At 50.6% G+C, this 18,734-nt stretch overlaps 1 protein-coding gene across 1 annotated transcript; it reads right to left on the bottom strand.

Moving 5' to 3' along the window:
• Positions 1-5,190: 5,190 nt before the first annotated feature.
• NIPAL4 (NIPA like domain containing 4) lies at positions 5,191-18,426 on the bottom strand. The gene is made up of 6 exons (XM_021701135.2): positions 18,284-18,426; positions 14,829-15,068; positions 11,944-12,000; positions 10,491-10,581; positions 8,392-8,552; positions 5,191-7,557 (listed from the first exon to the last, which is right to left on the bottom strand). Exons 1-6 carry the CDS (start codon positions 18,318-18,320, stop codon positions 6,929-6,931), a joined length of 1,215 nt encoding a protein of 404 aa, XP_021556810.2. The 5' UTR covers positions 18,321-18,426; the 3' UTR covers positions 5,191-6,928.
• Positions 18,427-18,734: the final 308 nt, after the last annotated feature.

An 18,734-nucleotide genomic window follows, 5' to 3' on the forward strand; every position in this document is an offset into this window, starting at 1 on the left:
CCACCTCCAAGTCCTTCCTTCCTCCCCTCTTTCCCTCCTCCTAGAACCACTGCATCTCTGAAAATCTCCTTCTTGACTCAGTGCCTCCTTGGCTTCCTGGGAGGCCCAGAGAGACTACTATCCAATGGCATCAAAGTGTTGTTTTGTGCAATATACTGCCCCGGGGAAGGGAGGAGAGAGCACAGAAGAGGATGAATGGCGGCTTCTTCTCCAACCTCCCTTCAGCTGGCCCGTCACCTCAGAGGTGCCAGTGGGGATGATCTGGGCTGTCTGAGCTGATAAGCCCAGCTGGGAAAGGTCCTGTTCAGCCCTTCAGCCCAGTACTTAGCTTGGAGAAGCCATCCATCCACGTCCTATGGTAGAGGGTATGCATCAGAGCTTTCCATTGCTTCTGTCTTCCTTGATGGTCCCAAGCTAGACAGAGGCCGGATGCTTACTCATCCCTTTTAGCTCTGAGATTGAGAGGGGTCAAACCAGCCTCCACTGTGGTCCTGCCCAGGGCTTGGTTGAGGTTGCCACTCCTGGGCCTGTGACCACACGTGACCAAGAGAAGTCCCCTCCCCCCTCCCCTAAGCCCCCCCCCCTTATTCACACGGGTCCCCCTGACTCTGACAGGTACTATTTGTGGGCAGTGTAGACAGCAGAGGGAGCACCAGGCTTGGGCCTCCTCTGAGCCAATGCCAAAGGTTGCGGCTCTCAACTTGGAATCATTCTTGGTTGCCTTTTATTTTCTTCTCTTTCCAAGTGCTCAGCACTTTTGATTTCTCCTTCAGAAATTTCTTCTTCCCCGCTCAGACCTACCTAATGTGTGGTGCTGCGTGAGTGGGTCTTCAGCAGTTCCAGCCTCTTGGAAACCTGGTGCTTATGACCTACAAGTGAGGATCCTGCTTCAAGGGTCAGCCACTGGATTTCCTAGGTGGTTCCCAAGAGTGCTTCAAGAGCATTGAAGCTTTATTTGCCATTGTGTTTTATGACCTTGGCAGGGCGAGGGTCTTACCCTCTACTCCCTGATGGAAATCTAAGGTAGGTCCTCAGGGATGGCAGCAAAGGGGGCAGCACCCCAGCGTGTCCCTAGGTCTGGTCACTGATTTGAGGCACGATCATTGCCCTCTGAGCGGAGAGCTGAGCTGTCTCTAGAGATCTGTAGAGAAGCAACGGTCAACGGTCTTGACGGAACAGAGTCTGAGCTGGGAACACCAGGCTTTTTATCATCCACTTCCTTGTGTTCTTTCTTCTGGTCACTGCCCTTATCTGACCTTTACAGGAAGAACTTGGAGCAGCTGGGGAAATGCCACTCCAATGGGTACTACCCCCCCCCCCCCCCCCGGAGCAGGGAAGGAAGGCTATGTGGTGCTCTGCTAAAGTGGATGACTTGTCACTGGAGATGTTCTCTGGTGATGGTCTCCCGCCCCCAGAAGGGTGCTGTGCTGTCCCCACCTCCTGCAGTGAGCCGTTGTTCACTCTTGAAAACCTCAATGCAAGGAAGAAGCTTGAGCTTTCCCTCCCAACCACCAACCCAGGGCCCCCTTGCAGTTCTCTACATACAACAGGTGCTCAATAGATGTTCTCGGGTTTTAGACAAGTGGGAGATTTGGCATATGCACCTGGGGGCACACATGGGGTGGATTTAGAAAGATCTCAGGAAAATGAGGCCCTTTTCCCTCAGGTAGTCTGATATTCATGCCTCTGCCTCCCAGACATGGGCCCTGGTTGATCCCCATAGCCAGTTTCCACCTTCCTTGCTGCCTGATTAGGTCAGGGGGCAGCCTTCCATGTCGTTGTGTTGCTCCAAACTACCCCAGGCCTCAAGGTTGGGTCCCAGAAAACCAAAGGTGAAAACGCCCTGGCAAAAAAAAAAAAAAAAAAAAAAAAATCACTCTTATACCCACCTGCATGCCTCACAGACTGTTCTGTGGTATGTCCAGCGTTTCTCCCAGACATGAGGAGATCGAAGGCTCTGAAGTGAAAATGCCACAGCCATTGGGGCTGCATGAGCCTTTCGAACCTGAAATCTGCCCTCCCTGCACACATACCGGAAAGAGCCCAGGGCTGTACTTTCTTGTTTTTCTGTTTTTGTCTTCTGTTATTTTAATACCACCTCCATCCCATAAAATTGTACTGTGAACTGGAAGAAGGTCGAATTTTTAAAATTTGATGGAGACTTTTGGCAGCCCATTCTATTTACGCTTTCACTTCTGGCTGTGTTCAGGGACCAGGAGTCGCCATTCTGGCAGGCTGGGGAGCCTGCCCGGGAGCAAGAGTGGCCCGAGTGCTCCCTTTTCCCTCCTGTGCCCAAGTGCTGCTTTGAGGTGACAAATAAAAGCAAATATGGCCTTAAGAGGGACTTTATTGGAAAGGATTACTGCAAGGTGGGGAAAGGGAATTTGTAGTCCGGGCAGGGGCTCTAGCAGTAGGGAGGATGCTCAGGTGAGCTCCTGCAAGGTCCGCGAGCATCTCAAAGCTCAGAAAGAAGCATCGACGGAGGGGACTTGGCTAGAGAGAACCACAGTTGGGGCGTCCTTGCTGTGGGGGGCGGGGGGGCTGTATGCTGGCTCAGGCTGAGTGTGGGTCCAAGTTCAGAGTCGGATGGAGGAGAGGAGCCCAACTAAAGCTTGGAGGAGTTAACCAGCCCTTTGTTCAGATGGAGCTGGATATAAATCTGCCGGTTTGACAACCCTGGAAATGTTTTTCTTAAGAACCGGGTAGCCATCTCTGAAATGTAAACCTCAAGGGAGCTAACACTTCTGTCTCCCTGTCTCAGTGGGAGTTTTATCCCAGGTGCCTGGCTCCAAGTTGTAACTACCTGCTTGCCATCCGTTCTTTTTAGCCTTGTTGACTTCTCCCTATAAAGGCCCTTTTCTGCCTCAGCTCTGAGATGCTTGCAGATCTTACAGGATTGGGGAAGCCCCTTCTCCATACTACAGTAGCCCCTTGCTGTCTCTTGCAATAATCCTTTTGAATAAAACCTCCCCTTGCCTATGTCCAAATTTATTCTTATTTGGCAAAGGGTATGGAAGACTTGCATATTTTACATTGGGGACCAGTTCAAAAGTCATGATTGTGTTAAATATGCATATAACAGCTCTGCTGGACACCCAAGGGAATGCCAACTGGAAAGGTGCCCCATCCCTAGGGAAGCTTGCTAAGAGGGGTTCTGCAGAATCCAAGCCAGTGTCCCCAAAGTCACCCTTCTGTGCACCCTCTCACACCATCCACTGTGTGTGTATGTATGTGTCTGGGATCTAGGGCAATGTGAATTTTCTTTTTATTTGGCGATCGTTCACGGAAAACAGTTCCTCTTCTCTCTTGTCCACCTATTAATTGTTTACAATAATTGTACATCTATGCAAAATACTTGAATGGGCCATGGTGCCTTTTTTCCTTGTTTGTATTTAATTAAAATAAATTGTCATTTGAAAGTTGTCTGGTTTGGCAATTCTTTATTTGTTTGCTTTATTCTCCCACTGCTCAGCCTGGATAGGAGCCAGCCGTGAGGACTCCTCATAAGAGTTCCCACAAAGACCATCAGTCCACCTGTCAGGCCATAATGGAAGACTTGAAACCACAGAAAAGCCTGGGTTTTCCCATGACCAGTCACGGGGGCTGTTTGTATTTGTGCCTGGACATAGTTGGTTTGGTCTTGGGTCACTAAAGGCAGGAATGATCCTGGGATTCTCTGCTATGTTTCTTTCCTGCTACACTAATGTGTTTAGGAGACAACCGAGATCCTGTGTTCGCCTCCTCATCCTATTGCTAGGTAAGATGCACTTCAAAGTGGGGAGAGACTTGCGCAAGGTCTCTTGGGCTGGGTGGGCAGGTGCCGAGCCAAGGCTGGTGTTGGGTAGGCTTTCGGACTCCAGAGCCCTGCGTGATAACAGCTCACATCCATTGGTGCCTCTGAGTTGCAAAAGGACCTCACCTTTATTGTCTCATTTGACTCCCACCTCAATTCTAAGGTTCTCTAAGAGAGAATCATAATAACCATGAGAGGAGGTAACATTTACTGAGTATTTAACATATGCTGGCTTTGTAGCCTACTTTCTTTATGTGAATGATCTCATTGAATCTTCACAAAAGCCCTGGGAGGTCTTTGGTATCTGATTCTATTTTTCTAACTTCTCAGGGTTTTGAGATTGCCTAAGGATTTCAAAGGCATCAAACACAAATGCTTTACTACAATGCCTGCTCATGAAATCAGCCCCTTACCCAACACCCCTCCCTGCTTAGCTCCATCATCTAAACCAGCCACTAGTCCTAGATTGGTCAGCAACATAATGCATAAAGCCTGGATGGACAGACCTGGGTCCACGTCCCAGCTCTGCTGCTTACTAGATGCGTGAGAGTGTATGAGTTCCAGAACCCTGAGGCTCTTTTCACTATACCTCGGGAATAACACCTCCCTTAAAAGTGTTGTGATCATCAGGGAAGTGCTCCACGTGATAGCACCCACCTGTGCCCGGCACAGGCCAAGGGCTCAGAAACTGCTGACTGCGACAGTTTTAGAGTTGCTCTGCTGGACATGTCAGGGGTTCATTAAGATCTGCTCTGAATCCAGAGCTGGCCCCCAAGAGAGTCTGGGCAAAGAAGGACTATTGGAACAGTATTGTTTCTTCATTCAGTAAATGTTTTTATGAGTACCGACTATGTGTTATGCATTGAGAATAAGCAGCAAATTAAGACCAACTCCGATGGGGCTTCTGTCCAGACAGGGGAAACAGCGCAGATGACAAGAAAAGAAAAGAACAAAGTAATGCCAACCTTCGTTTGGCAACCTTTGGAGAGAGACACTGCCTGGTGGTTAAGACTCTAGGCTTAGATTCTTCTGGCTGTTTGACCTCGGGCGATTACTTAACCTCCCTGAGACCCTTTCCTCATATATAAAATGGGGATAAAAAAATATATCTACCTTGGGGATTTGTGAGGACTTAAAGAATTCACATGAAGCTCTTAGTACTGTGCCTGGTTCCCAGTAAGGGCTCAGGCATTAACAAGGGATGAATATCTTCAACGGACTATTCCCAAAACGGCCTTTCCCACTGCAGTGAGGGTGTGCAGCTACGAAAGCTACCGGAGGGACTTACTTGGCAGCCACAACCCTCCAGGGATTGAGCACCAGCCCCTCAGCACCAGACAAACCAGTTTAATTGTTCCGTATTCAAAGAAGGCCAAGACACAAATATCAAGTAAACATACTCAGAGGTCTTTATTCTTGACCCTGTAGACCACACTCTCAGGGCCCTTAGATGACTGCCATTCTCAAGATCCAACATGTTGCATTGATTTTAGTTACAGACAGAAATCCACATTCATTAAAAACCGGGGTTTTGAGGCTGGAAGTGCAGGAAGCCAGTCTGTGGGTCAGCCAAGCCTTTGGAGCTTCAAGGCCAGCAAGAGTCCGGCCCGGGTTTGGCTGTGCTTAGGGCATGGGACATCAACACAGGACACAGGTATAGGGTTATACAGGGGAGGCTCCGTGCCCACCTGGGGGCTGAGGACCAAGCCTTCCCTCTTTACAGATATACTGGCTCTCTTACTTCCCTTTCAGTGGTCCTTCAACCAACTCCCATACTCTTGGAGCTAGAAAGAAGACAAGAAGGAAATTCTCTCTCTCTAGCTGCTCTTGTGTTTTGAAAGCTTCTGGTCAAATGTGAGGGGACTAAAGGCAGTCCCCAGAGCAGATGGTGGTGGAACAGTCATGACCTGCTGCTTCCCGGGGCGGGGAGCTCATCAGTGGGATTGGGTGCTTGGGGGCGATCTGATCAACAGCCAGAATGCACCCCATGCCAAGCCTGCGCCCCACTGGTCAGTAAAGTTCAAAGCTGATCCCACTGCTCAGGCCTCTAAGGCTACATCCCAGAAATTACCCGGAGCCCCTTCCACCTGGGTTCTTGGTTGGGCACCAGAGTAAACACAAAAGTTAGCGCCAGGTTTCTAGAGGGCCTATGGCTGCTTTCTGCCAAATCCCAACATTGCTCCTCCTTCTCCCCATCTCCCCAAATCATATTTTGGTTGACTCCTTGAGGAAAAGGAAAGTGCGTTCTGCCAAATTCTATCTTGACAGCCAGACTACTTTTAAGAGCAGTGCAAATGCTGTTCTCTTTCCAGAGTGAGGCAAAATGAAACACTGGGTTGCACCAGCAGAGCTTGGCTGTGGAGGATCTTTTGTTGTTGTTCTTGTCATTTTGTTTTGAGTTCTAAGGTAATTGCCCGAATGTCTCAGTGACAACTCCTTTGGCCAGAAAGAGAGATGGAAGGGGCAGGGATTGGGGCAGAGTGGACGGAAAATAAGATGCTGACCTCCAGGCTGGAGTGCTCGGGGAATGGGGTTGGTGGAAATGTTCCTTGAGACATCAGATGGTTTTCACAGTAAGAAGGTCAGCTGAGGTCATGCTTTTGTCTCCAAAGACCAAGTGGCAAAAGCAGCAGGACGTGTTACATTAGTTGTCAGCTCTGGATGGGGGCGGGGGGGAGGCGGGGCATGATGAATTGCTGTCTGGGCCTCTAGGAACCCGCTGCACTTCATCCTTGGGCCGAGGAATGGGATTCAGTCTCAGGAGAACCAGTGCTAAGGATTTCCCGACAACCAGCATCTCAGGGAAGGTCTTGGCCTGTGCTACATTCAGCGGGTCAAATTCTCTCTTCTTCTCACCAACACAGCAATGGCACTGAGGAAACAAGTGGGAAGGGAGGTCCAGGGGACCTGCTGGCACCAATGTATTCAGTCACTGAGGCTGTTTCCACGAAGTTCTGCCACCACCACTCACTGGGTAGGGACTTTCCTTCTAGAAACAGTGATGAGGTATAGATGAACATCTCAAGAAAAGAGAGCCCATTGGTAACAGGGCTGGTGAAGATAACCAGGTGCCTCTGAAATGGAGAGGTCAGGCTGTACCGTAGAGCTCATCTTCTCACTCATGGATTCCAAGCTTTAAGAGTGGATTATAAATACTTTGGGCTTTTCTTCTGGTGATGGGGTGCTGGAGAGTTCTATGCTATCCACAAGGACATTCTTGTCTTCTAGTCTAATGACAGTGGGCTCAGGGGTGGGAGAGGGGGTTGGGTTTTTGTGCATGTGGGGTAAGCTGGTGTGGCTGATGTCCAGGTCTTTGAAAGCATGAAGCATGAACACACCCAGAATGATGGTGACAAAGCCAGAGAGGGTGCCCACAATGTCCACTGCAGACATGCTGTACCATTCCTTGAAGAGGATAGTGGAGGAGGTAACCACCACCGTGGTGAAGAACACATAATAGATGGGGAACACCAGGGAGGTATTAAAAATGTCTAGTGCCCTGTTAAGGAAGTTGACCTGAGTGCTGAGAGAAAGTGCCAGGACGAGGGACAGGATGTAGGGGAGGGGATGCCGCACAACGGGCATTCCCTGGAAGAAGTTCTTAATGGTGATGCCCAGGCCCTTGACGGCGGACACGGAGAAGGCCCCGATCAGCGAGCAGATGACGATGTAAACGAGGATATTCCTTTGTCCGTAGCGTGGGGCGATGACGAAGATGAGGATGAGGCAGAACACCAGCAGAAGCACAGCAAACACGATGTACCCTTCAGAAGGGGTGGGACATGGATAATCTGAGCTGCAGAGGATGCAGTTAGTTTTTAGAGCCCTCTAACCATGGTCATGGGATATAGCAGTAAGGACTTGGGCTCTAAAGTCAGGCAGACATGGGTTCCAGGCTCACGTCACAACTTTTTAATAATTGGGGCAGGTTATTAATTAACCACAAGACCTCCATTTCCTTATTTGTAAAACAGGCCTAATAATAGGACCTTCCTGATAGATCTTTTTTTTGCGGGGTTAAATGAGATAATGCATGCTACAAGACTGTGTCGTCCCCCCAACCCCCGTTAATCCCCATGTGATGGTATTTGGACATGAGGCCTTTGGAAGGTGATTAGGTCATGAGGGTGGCACCCTCATGAATGGGATTAGTGTTCCTGTAGAAGAGACCCCAGAGAGCTCCCTCACCCCTTCCACCATGTGAGGTGAGGCCACAGAGAGAAGTTGGCCGTTTATGAACCAAATCTACCAGGGCCTTGATCTTGGACTTCCCAGCCTCCAGAACTGTAAGAAATACATTTCTGCAGTTTATAAGCCACCCAGTCTGTGGTATTCTGTTATAGCAGCCTGAACAGACCAGGATAATGCATAGAACATATTTAGAACTGTGCCTGGCACAAAATAAACACATGATAAATAACATCAACATGCATCAGCCTGGGAAGCCCGTGAGCTAACCCTAGGACCAGCCCCCCAACTTTCCTTCTTTAGCTTCCTTTGCCTCCAGGTGGCAGCACCTGGCATGGTCAGCCCCCAGTTAGACCTTCCTGGGGTTCATTCCCCAGTGTCTTCCTACTCATGGGGTGGGGGGAGCCTACCTGTGTCTTTCATTTTGGCAGCCATCTCAACAACGGTGGAGACCTTCTCTTCCTCGGGGGCGTGTATCACCATCACTGTGCTGCCGGCCACACAGATCACACAGCCCAGCTTCCCCAGCAGATTCAGATTCTCTCCCAGGAAGTATGAGGACAGGATGGCACTGCACGAGGACATGGGAGAGACGGTTTAGCAGCCAGGCCTGTCCCAGCATTCTGAAGGAAAATGGGGGCTGAGCAAGCATTCGTGGAGAAGAACAGATCAGGACTCACTACTCTTCCCCCAAAACGTTTGAAATAGAAATTTATGGGAGGGTTACAGTGTGTGCTGGAGGAATCGACATACTTGTGGATTTCTTTCACTTCAAAGACTAAAGGGATCCCCAAACAGAAGAGTCAGAAAAGCCCTTCAGGGCATTCTTGTCTAACTTCCTACCCAAAGAGCACATCTTCCCTTAACATTACCAACAGACTGCTTTCAGGCTTGGCTTGTATACTTCTGATGGCAAGCAACTGACCCCTTCACAAAGTAAATGAATCTATCGTAGGTTCATTCTAATTACCAAAAGTATGGTAATTTCTACTCATGGTCCTATTTCTATTCCTTGAGTCATACAGAGCTATTCCTTGTTCCATTTGTATATGCCAATATAAACAACCACAATGACAATTACAGGCACTATGTTTTGGGCTTATATTATGGAGTAGGTATTATGCTAGGAATTTTCTACTTACTATACCTCATTAACATGTCACAACTCTTTGAGAAGTAAAATATACTATCTCCATTTTATAGATGAGAAAACAATCTCATAGAAGTTAAAATAACTTGGCAAGGTCATACAACTGGTAAGTAGCAGGGCCAGGATTTTAGCTGAATTTCTGTCTAATTATAAAACCTATGCGTTTTCCTCTACACCTCATTAAGGAGAATCCCAGTGACTTCCCTGAGTTTTCTCTTTCCTGGGCAAAACGCCTCCAGTTTCCTGCTATTCCTTGGTGATATGATTTTCATTCCCCTCACCTCCTCAGATGAGGTGGCAGAGGTGAGGGAAGAAGGGAAGGAAATTGGGCAAGACAGGTGTGATCACAGGGCAGGTTTCTGTTTCTTTATGAAGGTAACCTGAGCTTACGGTAAAAAGCAGTTGGCTGATCTAGGACTGAATTACTCCCCAAAATTCTGGTTTAAGGTATCAAGAGAGAGGGGATTGATGTCTGAGCTCCTCTGAATGTCTTCCATCTCTCCTCTAAAACCACCCAAAACATCTGCATTCAAGAGAGTCTGGGGGCATTGGCATAGGCAGAGGTCACACAGTGGAGGATTCCCCACCCCTCCTAACTTCCTGGGAGTGGGCATTTGCACATCGTCAGATATGCCATAGTGCTATCTCAGCTACATCAGCCCGCTGTGTCATGTGAGGCATGCCTCTGTTTATTTTCGACTGGGTAAATGTTACAAAATTGTCATCAAGAGGGTAAAACAAAACAGAGGAAACTGTGGGTGCTGGGTGTGGTTCGCTGGGATTTACCAAGACTCCCAGGTTAAGCCAATAATCACAGCCAGCTTCAAATGGGGCTCCAAGACCCCCACGGAGGAACTATGCTTATAGTTCAAGAAGAATGTGGCAATGGGAAGCCCACGTAGTCCTTGAAGAAATGCCTTCAGGTAGGGATTATTAGCATCGCCACTGAGCAGATGGGGAAACTGAGGCTTAGGGTAGTTAAGTGACTGGTCCATGGTAATGTAGTTACTAAGCGGCAGAGCTTAAGGTTAGAGCTCATGCTTTTCAACTTGTATGCTGCGCCTACTGACACACCAAAACGTTGACGTGAGACGTTCAGCTTGGTGGCCCTGGAAGCCCTTCCCACTGCTCTGGGCGTGGCCTGCCCCGCTACTGGCCAGTCGTTGGAGGGCATGCTAGGACAAGAGGCAGCAAAGAATCCAGGGCTCGGGAGCTCCAGCCAGCATAGTGCCTCTTTCTGGGAGCTGGGACCGACCCAGGTCCCTGACTGCAAGTGGCAGGTGACCCCACTCACAGTTCCAGACATCCACAAACTGAAAATAGGAAGGAGGCAGAGACAGCAAGAGAGGTGACGATAACCTTATGAGGACACTCAGCGCTCCCAGAGGCGTGACGACTGTCGCAGGGGCAAATGCGTAGGCCCCGAAGTTGGCAACTTCTCCAGCAGCCACTAAGAAACGAAGGGAGAAAACAGGCTCGTGTGGCTTCGACGCACCGTCTCCAGCCCACACTAACCTGGGTAGAGACAGCTTCATTTAGTGATCAGCCACTCACAGAATCTCGGGCCCACATTCCCTAAAGTCTTGGTCCTTACGCTTTCCCCCTAGCGAATCTGCTTGGACGGTCAGGCCCAGACTCTCCTGATCAAATCCTTCCATTTTATTTTATTTATTTATTTATTTTTTAAGATTTTATTTATTCATTTGAAACAGAGAGATACAGAGAGAGACCGAGAGCATGAGCAGGGGAGAGGCAGAGGGCAAGGGAGAAGCAGGCTCCCCGCCGAGTCAGGAGTCAGACGTGGGGCTCGATCCCGGGACCCCGGGATCATGACCTGAGCCGAAGGCAAATGCTTAACCATCTGAGCCACCCAGGCGCCCCAAATCCTTCCATTTTAAAGATGGGCAAGCCAGGCCCAGAGTCCAAGGTCACACGACATGTTTGTGGAAGGACGCCTTCCTGTTCCTTCGGCATCTTGGCTTCTAGTCCAGGCCACCGGTAAGTGTACCTCAGGGACTGCTCATGTTTGGTCTGTATCTTAAGATGAATTCTAGAAAGTGTTAATTTCCAAAAAAAGAAACATTTAGTTACTGATTCTCCAGGTACCACTTCGTCGTGGAGCCATCTCTCCCAGAGGAACTGTGGGCAGGTGGTTAGAAAGTCTGACGTCCTCACAGGGCCTAATTCTCCACATTTGAGTTTCTAGTTTGCAGACTCCTGCAAGTGCATTTTCTGTCTCTGCTGGTAAAGAATGACCTGGGTCTGCCCTTTGAAAGGAGAGGATGAATGTGGTAGCCCTGGCTAAGACTGGGATCAAAACCTGATTTATAAATGGAAAGCTGGGTAATCTTCCATTCGAAAGAATTAGGGTTTGAAAGCCAGCAAGGGTGATGGAAAGCAGGGGAAATGTGTGAATGTGCAAATCTGGGCAAACTTTAAGTGGCAGACCAGCCATGCTCTAAGTGAGCCAACACACTGCCTCTGGATGGAAAACCTGGCTGAGGAGCCCCAAGAGACTCCAACCGGCAGTGATAACTCTCTCTGTTTCAAGGGAAGTTGAGAAATGACACCTCTAACATTAGCAGCTCTCTACAAGCCTCTCTGGGGATACACGTTTCATGGATGGACTGACTTTGGGTGGAGAATGTAATCTGAAATACAGGGAAGATGTTCTTCCTGCAAAGATTGCCAAGGTTTTCCCATTGAGATTCACACTTTGCACAATGAAGACAGAAATGGCCCCATTCACCCCTCTTTTCATCTCTGCTTCTGCCATCAATGGGTCAGTGTTGTTAGGAAAGAGCCCACTTACTGGTGAGAAATCCAGCCCACCACATGGCATTCTTCAGGTAGCCATACCCTCCATCCACTGCAGAAAGGAATGGACAAAAAGTTAGAGCTTGGCCATGCTTTCTCAGGCACCTTTCCCATCTCTACCTTCACTCCCCAGTCTTGAAGGGTTCAATATATGTTCCCTGTGGTTGGTCCTCTGGGCGTGCCTCTGGGTCCCCTCCTGGGCGACTTTATCCATTCCCAAAGTTTCACATACCATCTTTACACTGGTGTCCTTATTTCATATATGTGCACTGAGCCTTCCTTCTGAGCCTAGACGAATGTCCAATTGCTTACTTGACATCTCTTGGATCTCTCACAGGCATCCCAAACACTGTCCTAAATAGAACTCTTGATTTTAAATGCCACCCACCCACCAAAGGAAATTCAGTAAGTGGTACCTCCATGTACCTAGTTGCTTAAGCCAGAACCCAGGAAATCACCCTTGACTCTCCCACTCCTTCACCTTCTGTGTTCCATCCATCCTGCTGTTTCCCTCTCCAAAGAGCATCTCACATGTGTCCGCCCCACCTGACTCCAAGGCACTACCCCCTCTGGCCTGGGGTGAGGCAACAGCCTCCCCAGGTTCATCTGGTGCCACTCTCACCATCCCTTTATAACCCATTCCCTCACAGTAGCTGATGGTCTTTAAGACTGTAAAGCAGACTGTCACTCCTCAGCTTGTAACAGGCCAATGGCTTCCAAATACTCTATAAAAGACCAAAATCCTAAACAAGCCAGTTCATAGTTTTGACCATGTTCACATCTCCAAAAGCATCTCTTGCCACTCTTCTTACCATTATCTTGCCACTCAGCTTTCTTCTAGTTCCTCCAAACGGATGAGCTCTTTTTGGCCTGAAGACCTTTGCTTTTCCGTGTCAGGGATAGTCTTCTTGATGATATTTGCTTATATCTACACTCACTCTTCAGGACTTTGCTTGAATGTTGCTTCCCCTAAGATGCCCTCCCTGACCCCTTTATCTCTGTTTTTTGCCCTGTTGGGATTCTCTTTCATCACTAGCTCTTCTCCTTCGTGGTACTTATTTATAATTTGAGTTAATGTGTTTCTTTTCTGACATTTCTCCCACTAAAATGGAGACGCTATGATGCCCAGAATTGTGTTTGTTCGGTTCACATGGTGGACTTTCGGACACTTGTCCAGAAGTACAGGACAGAGCAGCCAAGACCATTGCTCCTGACTTCCTCCCCACACCTCACAGCTCTCCATTTCAGAGAGCACCTGGCTCTAGACCTGGGCATCCAACTGCCTGCCGGGCCCTCCCAGTAACGCCAATCCTCGTGTTGACTCTGGGCCAAGCCTCTTTGTAAACACACTACTTATCTTCACAAGAATCCTAGTGGTTGGAACTGTTCTGAATCCCATTTTACAGATGAAGAGACTGAGGCACAGAAGAAAACACTTCCCTTGCGCAGGATCACATCACCAGGAATGGAAGACCTAGAATTGGAACCCTAGGAGTTTGCTTCCAAAGCAGTGTCCCGCAGAACACTACATTGAACATGTCCAAACTTGAACCATCATAGTCCCATAAACCTGCTCATACTGCATTCTTCATCTCAGAAAACAACACCCTCATCTCCCCAGTTGCTCAAGTCAGAAAGCTGAGTCAGTCTCGACTCTGTTTTACCCTCCTCTTGGAGCCAGTCAACACCAAACCCAGTAAGTTCTAACTTCGAAAGCTATCTCTGGACTCCACCACGGTCTCCGTTACCACCGCAATTCTCCCAGCCCAAGTTGTGCCGTCTTTCTCCCCTAACTGGTCTCCTAGGTGCCAGGCTTGTCCCCTAATCCACTGTCCACCCAGCAACCAGGAATCTTTTCAAATCGTCAATTGAACTATGTCTCTCCCCTGCCTAAAACCTTTGTCACTTACAACTGCACCCAAACTCTGTGGCCCAGTTTATAAGACCCTTCACGATCTGGCCCTTCCCTCATCTCTTACCCCCCACCCCCACCCCCAGCCCCATGCTCCAGCCATCCTGAGCTACTTTCAGCTTCTAACATCACTCATGCTCTCTCACCTCGGAGCCTCTGCACATGCTCTTCTTTCTGCCTGGAACACCACATCCTCCTCTTTTCCCCTTCACCTGGCCATCTCATCAAGTCCCAGCTTCCAGATCACCTCTTACAGAAAACCTCCCCTAACCTTCCAAGCCTGGGCCCTCCAAAATATCCCCAAAGCGTCCTGGATTTTCTCCATGACGAAGAGCACGCCAACCACTGTGGAACAGTTGCCTGTGTCCCCCGTGCGGCTCAATGCCCCACGGGGCACTGGGTCCCCACGCCCAGCGTGGGACCTGGTACAGCTGGTATGCAGTGAATGATAATTAAAGGAATGAATTTTTTTACACGTGATTCCTTTTCTCCAGGGTGGGTTCATAGAAATACACCTTCTTTCCAAGCAAACAAATCCTTGTGGACAGAGACTCAGGAATTCTTTTGTGGCCTTGAGTGGGCCTTATCTGGGAGTCCAGGAGGGCACAGTAGTGTGTGACACTGCTCTGGACAGAGGTATTTGTATTCCCATTCAGCTTGCCCAGGATGACAGAGCGGGTAAGAAATAAAACTGGACTAGATCTGGGGTTTCTCATTCTTGGCCCTGAGACTTTTCCTTATCTGTACCCCAATTAACATATCTTGAAGTTCTCCAGAAATGTTGGATTTTAAAGGGAGGTCTCCTGCGGGTGGATTGGATTCCCAGCAGGGTTGACAATGAGCCTTTTGTGACCATGTAGGCCAGGCTCGCCAACTGCAGGGGCCCCCTTGTGAAGGGAGGTTCGTGGGGCTGGTTGGGGGCTCTGCTGCCTAACACCCCACACCCACCCTCCCCTCCAGGACCCTACCGGCCCGTGTGGCCCCAGAGGCCACCAGTCGCTGAAGGCCTTTCTTCTTGAGGATGACGCTGCTGCCGATGAGGAAACTAGACAAGAAGGCCAGGCCCAGACCAATGTAGAAGCTGTAGTTCTGCCTGAACCTTTCCTTCCAGTCGTGAGAGGTGACATTGCTGGGCACCTGGGGGCTGAGGTCACCGACGATCTGGCACACCACTTGGTGGGAGGAGCAGTACACGCTGATCAGGGAACCTGGACGGGAAGACCACCATAAGAGAGTCACGCTGGGGACGTCTTCATGCTTTCAAATACTGGAATTGGCTACTGGTTCAGACCCCATAGTTCAGCTGCAGTGGGCCTCCATCCACACTATGGGCCTCAACCTAACAATAATAAATAACATTCACTGAGTCCTTACCCCCAGCTAGGGGTTTTATTTGCACGAACTCATCCAATTTTTATAACCATCTGTCAGATAAGCGCTGCCTTGAGTTCCCATTTCATAGATGGGAAAGAGAGGCCATGAGAGGTCAGGCACCTTGCCTAAGAACACAGACTATCTGACTTCAGAACTCCAGCACATGACCACTAAGGTGTACTAATGCCCCACACACCAAGCAGGGTCTTCCAGGCTCTCAAGCATCACGGAATCCAAACTCCCACCCTTCCTAGGCATCCCCTCCCAGCTTCTGGACCTCCAACAGCTCAGGATCACACAAGGATTCTCCCCTCCAAGAGGCCTCTTTACTTCCATATCCCCACCTCTAGCCACAATGGAGACTCCTGAGAGTTAACATGAGGGAGTGAGGCTAGAGAGCCCACAGCCCCTTCTAGGCCTGAAGATAATTAAATATAAGCAGCCTACTGGTTAGAACTGACCATTCCCGGGCCTTATTCTAAGACCTCTGATGCCCGTGGTCAGTGGCTGGGGCCTCCTTGAGGCCTCAGAGGGATCGCTGTCCCTGCCGTCCCATGGAGCGTCTCTTTAGTTTGCCTTCCAAGTCCTAGAGATCCTGAGAGCCCAAGTCAGCCCTCATGCCCCAGAACCCGCCAACCCTTGCTTGCCCTCTGGCACAAACGCCAAGGATAATAGGACAAACTTGGGCCCGAGGGGCAGACCCTCCGTCAGAAGAGCTAAGCTGCCCAAGTTCAGTAAAACCACGTAAAGCACAGCCAGTAATCCCCCAACGCCAGGACTGCATGCTCCTCCACTCTGGGGCTTTGCATGAGCATTCCTATCATGGAAATGGCACAGTGATCGTGTCCCGGTTTTAGCGGAAGAAACCGGGGCCCTGATAAGTTTGGTAAGCTGAGTAAGACGACACTGGTGGTACACAGTGAAGCCAGATTGTTCCCGAAGCCCGTGTGATGCCAAAGCCATGCACTTAACTGTCACCTACACCCCACGGGGCAGGCAGCAAGGCCAGGCTGGGGTTCCATTTGGCCTCCTGAGGGTTGTTTTAAACTATGAATTCATTACCAACATTTTAAAATCCGATTTCCCATGAAAATTCAGCTTTTGAGCTGCCTCTGTTTACCTCATCGAGCACACCTTCCCAGAGCTGACCACTGACTGCAGATGAGAGTGGCTGCCCCCACAAAGGGACATGTCCTTTGCAATGCCCCAGTGTCCCTATCTGCTTCCCTTCAGTCATTTTGGTTATGTGCTCAGCCCCTGTAGGCATCTGAGTTCGTGACCTCTGGTGGTAGAAGGTCTTTTTCAAACTGGAATTTCAAAACTGTGCCAAGGATGTAAGCCTGGGTGGCACTTCTCCTCAGAGCAGTGAGAACTCCAGGCTGTACTGGGCGCGCCCTAATGGTCAGGCAGCTCTGGCATCAGTGTGTCTGGATCAGAGAGTGGCATCTGGGTGGAATAAAGTAAGGGCGACATTGACCTTTCTTCCATGGCACAGAAGCACAGAATGGTGCTGGGAGAGCCCCGGGAAGACAGCCTGCCTAACCCTCTTACCTGCAGCCAGGAAAACTGACGCCCTGAGAAGGGGAAGGACTTGCTTGAGTCTCACAAAAACCTAGTGGCAGAGCTGGGCCTGGAACCCACCAGGGGACATCCATGTGTCTTTGGCCATGGGAGATCTCTCTTCCTGACACCTGTCTCACAATCAAGAGAAGGTGAGACAAGAAGCCATCTCCATCCCTACTCAGATTTGGTCTGACCTCTCACTCCTGTTCCTCAGCTTAGACCGTCAAGTCTGGGGAGTTCCCTGAACACAGGAAATGAGCCAGAGCCAGGACATGGGCCAAGGAAGGTGACTCCCAAGAAGAAGGCCAATCCCATTCCTACCCCCTTCCCCTGCCCTCCCGAAGGTGCATCTCCAGGAGGTGGGGCCAAAGGGTGAGCTTGCCTGTTTTGGGGAGGCCTGGAGCACCCAGGGGCGCAGTAGCCTCCACTGAATTAAGTTTTCCCATGAGGACAGAAAGAAAAAGAGAGAGGGCTGATGGCCAAAGAAAGTCCAGTTCTGAGGAGGATGCTCATTAGACAAATGCGTGTTGGGCCCGGTGATTCCCTCTTCTTTTCCAGAATATGCTAGGACCAGGGAACGTATTCTTCCCCAGGGGAAGGTGAGGCTGAAAATGGACTGCATTGTTGGCCAGGAGACCAAAGCCAGCCAACACCCACAGAGCTGGCTTTGAACACTTCACTGGGAAAAAGAAGTTAGAGAAACAGGGCTATCCGACAGGCTGCCATTGCAAGAGGAGATAGGAACATGCAGACATACCAAGAAAGGAGTACAGTAGTATGAGTACATGTTTGAGAATCCAAGAGCTCTAATTTTATATTCCACTCCCCCCACTGCAGTAGCTTGAGCAAATTATCAGGCTTTTCAGAGCCTCGGTTTCTTTCTCTTCAGAAAGGAGACAGCAAGGTAATAATACCTATCTGCCCTTTAGGGTTAAGGGTTAAATGAGATAATGCAGGTAAAGGGCCTAGTCTACCACCCGGTTCCTGGTAAGAACTCAACTTAAGCTCAGGGTCTTTCCTTATCCCTCCCTGGGTTGTTCTTTCCCACCTACAGGGTGCGGGTGGGTTTGGAGGTGGTGAGTGTCTGCGCCCCTCTCCCTTGTCTTTGGTGGGCCCCAGGGAGACAACCAGACCTGGGCAGGTGCGAGAATCTGAAGCAACGATACATAAACTACCGTGAAAACCCCCACCTCGGGCTGACCACCTCCAGTTAATTATGCCCCCCTCTGCCCCCTCCCTCCCCACGTGTGCCCTTCCCTCCCAATCGCCCTCTCAGCTCCCCAGCCTCAAAGGTGGGGAAGTCAGCCAGAAGCCTGCTCCCCCCCACCCCCCCCTCCCCCGCCAAGACGGGCCTGACCACAAGCCGCGCTGACCCCGCCCTCCCCGGTTTGGGCCCCCGCAGGAGCAGACGCGAGGGAAAGGAGCGGCGGGGAAGGGAAGGCGCGAAGCGCGCGGCGCACCCGGGGCTCCTCGGGCCCGCACGCACCGTTCTGGCAGCTGGTATTGCTGGCGGGCAGCTCCATGGGCCCTGCGCGCACCGACCGACGGACCGACGCGCGGGCGGCTGGCGCCGGGGGCTCCCGGGCTCCGGAGCAGGTGGCCGAAACTCGTCCCGGCGTGGCCGGCGTGCGAGAAGCTGCCGGGGTTGGCCCCAGGGGTGGAGAGAATGACGCGCCCCAGACGGGGACGGTCCCCGGGGAGGAGTCACCCGGCGTCTCGGGCAACTCCCTGGGTCGGGGGCCCAGCGCCCGAGCTGCCCGCAGAGGGGCGCACGCCCTCCCGGGGTGCGGAGGCTGCCGGGCTTCCCGAGAAGGAGTCGCCGCGTCGCGCCCCCGGCCGGAGGCAAGGAGGAGGGTCCCCCGGCGCCGCCGCTCCGCGAAACGTTCGAACAGCAGCCAGTTGCGTCCGCAGGGACAGAGTTGACGGGTCCCGACAGG

The sequence above is a fragment of the Neomonachus schauinslandi genome, chromosome 7 (genome assembly GCF_002201575.2).
Source record: "Neomonachus schauinslandi chromosome 7, ASM220157v2, whole genome shotgun sequence".
NCBI classification, from domain to species: domain Eukaryota; kingdom Metazoa; phylum Chordata; class Mammalia; order Carnivora; family Phocidae; genus Neomonachus; species Neomonachus schauinslandi.

What these genes read in the sequence shown, in the direction of transcription:
- NIPAL4 (XM_021701135.2), bottom strand. Translation starts at nt 18,320, where the DNA reads ATGGAGCTGCCCGCCAGCAATACCAGCTGCCAGAACG. An exon ending in CTCTGGGGCCACACGGGCCG is followed by an intron (nt 12,001 to 14,828) that starts GTAGGGTCCTGG and finishes TCCTTTCTGCAG; the next exon opens with TGGATGGAGGGTATGGCTAC. An exon ending in TGCCAAAATGAAAGACACAG is followed by an intron (nt 7,558 to 8,391) that starts GTAGGCTCCCCC and finishes CCCCTTCTGAAG; the next exon opens with GGTACATCGTGTTTGCTGTG.